Here is a 7,859-nt window from a genome sequence, read left to right as displayed (position 1 = left end):
ATTTGATCTGTAGACAAGAAAAATAAATCTACATTTCTAAGAGGTTCATAATCACCATTCCGTAAGACCAAAAGCAATGCATGCAACCATGCATTTAAAAATATGTTTATTTATTTTACATGGACACAGGGGTACATCATCCATATTCACACTCATCCACTCATGTGTGGATATGAGAGCAAGCTGTGTGTGAGCATGTTTGTGTGTGAACATATCAAAAAGGTGTATTCATTTGTTCACTTGTGTATCTTTGAGCATATGTGCACAAGTGTGTGTTTATGTACACACAAACGCTTGTGCATATGTACACACGCGCTTGTGCATGCACGAGTGTGAGGATAAGTGCATGCATGCTAGCAAGTTTCTCTATTTCATGTAAGCCTGTGCACGTGTGCTCAGGTGTATGCATGGGTGTATGCCAGCGTTTGTGACCAGGTGCTCAGACTCTGCAGTCAGCCGGGGTCATGTAAGTGCAGGGGCAGCGGGGGTGAAAATGCCAGGCTTTAGAGGACAATGACCCTGCCCATGTTTATTTCTGCATGTCACCCCATGCTCGCTTTTTGTAGCGCTGGCAAGAAGAATACACAACAAGCCACACTCACACAGCCCCTGAGGCGGGGGGGGGGGGGTCACCTGCTCCAGGGGTCTCTCCGCTGAAGCACCAGCAGCTCAGGGCAGGTTTAGCAGATTGCCATGGTAACCCCTCCTCCAACATCGCCTCCCCTCCCCGCCCACCTTTGCTCCGGGAAGCGCCCGGCCGCCTGAGGAGCTCAGCGTCCCCCGCGCACAGAACGAGGGGGACACCCAGGCGCGCGCTCCCGCTCCCTCCCCGGCCGGAACGCCGCGCGCGCCGCCGCCGCGCCAGCCCCGCGCGGGAGGCGCGCCCCCGCTGCCCGGCAGTTTGCAGGCCCCGCTGGCAAAGCGGCGACATGGCGCTCGTGCCCTGCCAGGTGCTGAGAGTCGCCATCCTCCTCTCCTACTTCTCCATCCTGTGCGCTTACAACGCCATTGACATGCCCGCGCATCAGACCTATGGCGGGAGCTGGAAATTTCTGACATTCATAGACCTGGTAAGTTGCCCCCAGGCTGCGGGTGCGTCCCAGCCTACGCTGCTCCCTCCTGTGTGTGCGCTTGGTAAGTGGCGTGTGACTGTGTCTCCGGTCACTGGCCAGGCTGGTGCATGGGTCTCCCTAGTCCCACTTCCCCCATGAGAACATCATCAGTAGGCGACCTTGTGGGTGGGAAAAAAGAGAACTTGTCCTTTGGTGACTCATTAAATGGGTGACACTGAAAAGAGCTAGTCAAGCAATAAAGCAGCAGCAGCAGCAGCAATACTGGATGGATTTAAAAAACAAACTCCTGTGGCCTGTTTATTGTTTTTATTGAAACAGGCCGCAGCAGCCATGTTTGTGTCAACAGAAATGTTAAACATAGTTTCCCTAAAGCAAAATATAGGAGAATATAATGCTGGCCCCCAAACCACAAAACATACTATCAAAATAAGAACATGGCTTGCCACACTTGGCCCACTAGAATAATGTTGAGCCTAACACAGGTGAGGTAAAAGCGCCACAAACCACACATTTGGCAACCAGATTCAGCCAGTTTTTGCCTCCAAGCCCACCAGTGCACCTGTTGGGTTAGACAGGTGTCTCCTTGCAGTGCAGCGCAAAGATCTAGACCTTACTATCTTGCCATAAGACCACTGGGAAAACCCATATCCAGCACTTCAACCATGCTGACTCCAAAAATTGTATCCTTGAACTCCATAATCATACTGCCTAAACAGACAGATGTTGATGCACCTAGTCCAGCAGGGGGGAAAAAACAGATCCTGATGTAGCCAGGTACAATACAATGGCAAGCCTCATATGCAGCACCTGGACCCAGTAATTTCCCTGCTGAATCCACAAATTAGATGATAGAATTAGACAAGACATTATACCATTACCAGGCCACCATTAAAGTCTAGACCCCAATACAAGAGCACAGCAGAAACCTGTACCAGTACAATACCATTAATTTTTGGGCTCAAACTCAAATTCTCCCAACTAAACAGAGCACAAGCGTAACTACTTTTACTGCACCAGCTGCTGATAATGCGTGCTGTCTTTTAGATGGTAGAAATTTTAATTTAGACCCTAAAACCTATGTGATTTGCTGGGGTCCTGGTGCCAGATGCAAGATTTTGTGACACTGTTATGCTAAGATTAATCAGGATCTAGATTTTTCTGGTTGGGTAGGAGCAATTATTCCATTTTTCTATCTAAAGAAGAGAATTTTTGTGTTTAAGGCCATGTGCCAGTTACAGGGTTGTTTGCAGTGCATGAGGTGGCTAAACTTATTCTTAGTTTTGACAGTAGGCAGGTGTGGGCTCGGCCCAAACAATTGTCTATATCTAAGAAGATCTATTTTTACATATGTTAATTTTTCATTGTACTTTACAAATGCAGACCTGTTTTTGTTTTGGGCTTTTCCTATTGAAGAGTTAACAAGCTTATATTGTTTAAAATTTTCATATTGTAAAATTAAGCTAGAGCTTATGTAATGTTAAATTAACATCTGAACTTTCAAGCTGTGTAGTATGGTATTGTTGAAAAAATAGTTTACACTTATAAGATCAGGAATTCTCAGTAGAATTTAAACCAGGATATTTGAATTATATGTCTCCCCCACACACTTCTTTTAAACTTTGTGTTGTTGGCAATGCTATTTCTTAAACCATTTGCAATTAACTTAAGACAGTATTCAACAAAGTGTGAAGTACAGTGTAGATTATTTTGCCCCATCTGGCATTGATATAAGAGTTTCTCTAATGTTCAGGTATTCTCTGTAAGTTTTGATCACAACATTTAAAAAGGAATCAGTTATTGATGATGCTATCAAATGATCTCAGTCTGGCAAGTCTGGCTGCATTGCTGCTTCTGTCTATAATTCCTCTAGAGCAGAAGCAGAATTGTCCTTATTATTTATTATTTAGTGTATTACTGTGGTGTCTAGAAGGTCTAATCATGGACCAGGACCCTATTGTGCTAGGGTGAGTACAAACACAGAAGAAGGATCCTTCTAAAGAGCTTACAATCCAAGTCTCTGGGTAACACTGACTCTAGAGTGATAGGTTGTAGGAAGCCATTTCTTGGATCTAGGATGAGCTGCAAACATGTTCTCTTCTTCCAGAATTTACTTACCTTGGTCATAGCTGTGTAAAACCTAGGAGTTTGTCATGTTTGTTATCTAACCTGTATCACTATCGGAGTTTGCTCTCAAGACACCAGGATACAACTCAGGAAGTGTCTTAACAGCATTCCTTTTGTCAAAGTGAAATGTATATGTTTTAGATTTTTCCCTTTGCGATGCTGGGCTACACTCCGTGACATGGATTAATAAGGGCCTAATCCAACTCCCACTGAAGTCAAACAGGAATCTTTCCATTTACATTAATAGCAGTTGGATCAGACCGTAATTGACTAAAGCTAAAAACTGACAGTCTTGTTTTTGGGTTTGCTTCACCCTTTACCTGGCTCTCTTAGCCTTACCATTATTATCTAATCCTTGGCCTAATAAAAACAACAACAACAACAAATAATACCTACCTCTTACATCTTTTCATCAGTGAATATCAAAGCACTTCATAGTCTTCAATGTATTCATCCTCACAACACCTCTGAGAGGTAGAGTATTATTATCATCCCCATTTTACAGATGGGAAATAGAGGCATAGAGAGGCTAAGTGCCTAACCTAAGGTCACACAGGAAGTCTGTGGCAGAATAAGGAATTAAACCCATATCTTCCAAGTCTTAGGCTAGTGCCCTAACCACAGGACCATCCTTAGGTGGGTGAAGGCTATTTTTAATGTAGCAAAAGTATTATTTGTCAGTAAATAACAATTATTTCCCAACAAATTATGGCCCACTGTAACAAGTTCAAGTGGACTTTCCCACCGCGCAGACACATTCTTTCATCTAAACATGACATGATCAAAGAGCATCAGGTAAAATGTGTGGTTTTTAAATATCTAGTAAAGTAGTCAACTACAGCCATGTACTTCTGTCCCTTAGCTCATAAGGGTCACCCTCTATGGCCCACTTTCCAAGTCTGACAGCAGAGAAATATTAATGGTTTCTTAAATAGGATGTGTGTCCCTGACTGTTGGTTTGGTCAAGAAATTGAATCACTTGGATTTGTCTCCCAATTCCTAGCCACCATACACATCTTTACTTGTTGATGACGTTTAGTAATGTCCAAGGGGCCTAATGGTGTCTCATATAAGGATACATTTCTTCATTTCTGCTGGGTTAACTTCCCTGACTTCAGGAAATAAGATGCCATCAGAGCCAGTGGGGCTACTCTTCTCCAGGAGGAAAGTCTGGATGTTTTCCAGCACACTTGCACTATATTGTATGATGGCTTTAAGGCTTGCAGAGCTCTTTTGTAAGTTTCAATTTCCTCAACTATTTGCAACGTCCCCACATCAGTCACATTCAGAAAATGTCTAGACAAAATATCATCAACAGAATCTTGGCAAGCATGTGTTCTCACTGCAGATTGTACCTCAATGATGATAGAATGAGTCTTTGACATCTCACTGGCACACAGTGCAAGCACTTGCTGTTTATGAGGGGTATGAGAGGTTTGTAGTCAGTCAGAAGTGAGGTTAGGAATCTAATCTGAACAAGAAATTTGGACATTTTTTGCATGCCCAGTCTGGCATTCCTTCTCAATCGGCACAAGAGTCTCAGCATCAGTCAGCAACCTGGAGAAATTAGGCAACTGACTATAGCTGACCACAATGCTTCCTCTAACCCAGTTATTAGTATCTGCAGTTAATATGGTTTTGCATCAAATGATACTATTCGATAGCTGAAAGGAATTTGAAGCAAAAACTAAATAGCCAAAACATTCCTACTCTCTGTTCATTAATTTATACTCTATCCTTGCAGTAGATTTCCAGCTCTTTCCCTGCTTATAGAAAGCTGTGCTTTTGAGGAAATTCATGGACTATGAAGCCCCAGAGAAGTGGTCAGTTGCCATCAAAATTAATGTTTATTTGTTTTGTGTCATTTGGTTAGAGGATGGATATCTACTGCATGATCTTTCAGACTGTTCACCATAACATATCCATTTATATAATCTGTATTTTTCTGTTTTGCCTACCAACAAGTATAGTGGTAAAATTTGGATGTCCATTCCCAAATATTTCCTTAGATGTGAATTCTTAGTCTTTCCTGTCCTTAGATTTTTAACTTCGGGCAATGGAAGGTTTACCTAGTTCATGGAGCAATATTGAAGGTGCATTTTGACAATATACCAGTTATGCTTACCACTGCTGCTGCGAATAACCACCTCCGCTTTAATTTCTCTTCTTGGTATGTAAAGGTAGATGCCGTTCAAAGTAAATATGCCTTCTTATTCCTGGTGAAAACTTCTTTATAGCTACAACAACATTTTCCCTCCTTTTCACAAACTTAATTAGGCCTCACTAAGTTACCTGCAGTGAAATGGTGAAGAAGATGGTATACCTTTAAGAGCAAACATAATAGATGTGTAAAATGTCTTGTCTTGGTATCTGCCCTCCTCCACCCAGTTTAGACTTTCAGAGTTAAATATAATTGGAAAAGCTCTGTTAAATTGGAAATAGTGTTTGAGTGCACAGTAGGAAGTGGAGATTGGCCATTTGTTATGAATAGTTGTCATTTTGATACTTCTATCTTAATAAGTGCCTGAAAATGTTGCTATATGGTTTGTTCAGAGTATGAATAATTGAAAATCATGCTGCAGAATCACAGATTAATTTTATATATGTTTGAGGGATCCCTTCTCCCAATTCTTTTAAAACAGATTTTTCGTTATTGCAGAGGTAAGATTTCTTAGTTTCTTTTGGCCACCCATTATGGACAAAGGGCACTCTGCAACTGTGGGGGAGATGAGGCAAAAGTATGTCGATTCTGGGTACTGGGATGAGGGAGAGTGTGCACAGAAAGAAGAGGATTTGTGTTTGTGTGAAAGTTATAAGAAAATTATCTTACAGTTAAATTTAAGTTAGTAAAATGTGTCCTGGTCTAAATTACTCCTAATTTTCATCATGCAACTGGATATCAAATCTTCACCCCTTCAGCTGTAGACCACAGTTAGAATTAAACAAGATACAGTATTGCCACAAATTTTTATACATTGAGGATAGTGCACATATCTGATGGTAAAGTAAGTCTAACATTGGTCATGGTAATTGAGACCAAAAGTGGGACTAGATTTTCAAAAGTCTAGAAAGATAACTATGATAAGAACATAAGAAAGGCCGTACCGGGTCAGACCAAAGGTCCATCTAGCCCAGTATCTGTCTACCGACAGTGGCCAATGCCAGGTGCCCCAGAGGGAGTGAATCTAACAGGCAATGATCAAGTGATCTCTCTCCTGCCATCCATCTCCATCCTCTGACGAACAGAGGCTAGGGACACCATTCTTACCCATTCTGGCTAATAGCCATTTATGGACTTAGCCACCATGAATTTATCCAGTCCCCTTTTAAACATTGTTATAGTCCTAGCCTTCACAACCTCCTCAGGTAAGGAGTTCCACAAGTTGACTGTGCGCTGCGTGAAGAACTTCCTTTTATTTGTTTTAAACCTGCTGCCTATTAATTTCATTTGGTGACCCCTAGTTCTTGTATTATGGGAATAAGTAAATAACTTTTCCTTATCCACTTTCTCAACATCACTCATGATTTTATATACCTCTATCATGTCCCCCCTTAGTCTTCTCTTTTCCAAGCTGAAGAGTCCTAGCCTCTTTAATCTTTCCTCATATGGGACCCTCTCTAAACCCCTAATCATTTTAGTTGCCCTTTTCTGAACCTTTTCTAGTGCTAGAATATCTTTTTTGAGGTGAGGAGACCACATCTGTACACAGTATTCGAGATGTGGGCGTACCATGGATTTATATAAGGGCAATAATATATTCTCAGTCTTATTCTCTATCCCCTTTTCATTAACAACATGGTCTTGAATAATGTTGAATGTGCTAACAAGTATATTCATAACCCATGATTGAGGGTAGCTGGAGTTAGGAAAGAACTGATTCTCTCTCCCATCCCAGCGTGTAACATTGCACACATTGGTTCTATAGTTTTTCTTTGTTTTGTTGTTCCATTCAAGTGTAAGATTTTCGGTGTCATATCTGTACCTTCTTTTACCTGCAAAACACTTAAAACACTGTGGGCACTACAAGAAACAACGACAATGATCTATGTAGTAAAGCATCATGTTGTATTACAGGGATCAGCAACCTTTGGCACCCTGGCTGGGTAAGCACCCTGGCTGGCCGGGCCGGTTTGTTTACCTGCCGCGTCTGCAGGTTCGGCCGATCGCGGCTCCCACTGGCCGCGGTTTGCCACTCCAGGCCAATGGGGGCTGCAGGAAGGGCAGCCAGCACATCCCTTGGCCCACACCGCTTCTTGCCGCCCCTATTGGCCTGGAGTGGTGAACCGCGGCCAGTGAGAGCTGTGATTGGCCGAACCTGCGGATGTGGCAGGTAAACAAACCGGCTCGGCCCGCCAAGGTGTTTACCCTGGCGGGCCGCATGCCAAAGGTTGCCGATCTCTGTTGTATTAGCTCCTGTTGGACTAATTAGCCAGACCAGGTGTCTGATCCTGTGTGGCGGTGGCAAATTTAATGTTCCTGTGATCTTTCCAAACCCTGCATCTGGCACTTTTACCATTGTCTGCTTCATCAAATATACGGGACAATCTAGATTTCTGTTGAAATAATGTTGCTGTTGAAGTGATTCGAAACTGTCCTAACGGAGTTTTGTTCTTCCCCATTGCTGGCATGATTTGGATCTGTATTCTCAGGCACATCCTTGC

General features: G+C 42.7%; 1 protein-coding gene across 9 annotated transcripts in view; it reads left to right on the top strand.

Annotated features, from left to right (window-relative positions):
* The first annotated feature begins 752 nt into the window (after positions 1 to 752).
* The window catches only part of AIG1 (androgen induced 1), a 197,610-nt gene continuing 190,503 nt past the window's right edge, over positions 753 to 7,859 (top strand). For 3 of the 9 annotated variants that reach the window (XR_005596263.1, XR_005596262.1, XR_005596264.1), the window contains exon 1: positions 754 to 1,070. Coding sequence is in view for 6 of the 9 variants with exons in the window: in XM_039530648.1 (XP_039386582.1) it covers positions 930 to 1,070 (141 nt within the window). In the remaining 3 variants the exon portion in view is untranslated. Of the gene's footprint in view, positions 1,071 to 7,859 lie in introns of all 9 variants that reach the window. The other 6 variants (XM_039530648.1, XM_039530649.1, XM_039530651.1 and 3 more) reach the window with 6 other exon arrangements.

This window comes from Mauremys reevesii, linkage group 3 (genome assembly GCF_016161935.1).
Source record: "Mauremys reevesii isolate NIE-2019 linkage group 3, ASM1616193v1, whole genome shotgun sequence".
Taxonomy (NCBI): Eukaryota; Metazoa; Chordata; order Testudines; family Geoemydidae; genus Mauremys; species Mauremys reevesii.
The sequence above is the reverse complement of the archived record's forward strand: the minus strand, read 5'-3'. Positions and strand labels throughout refer to the sequence as shown.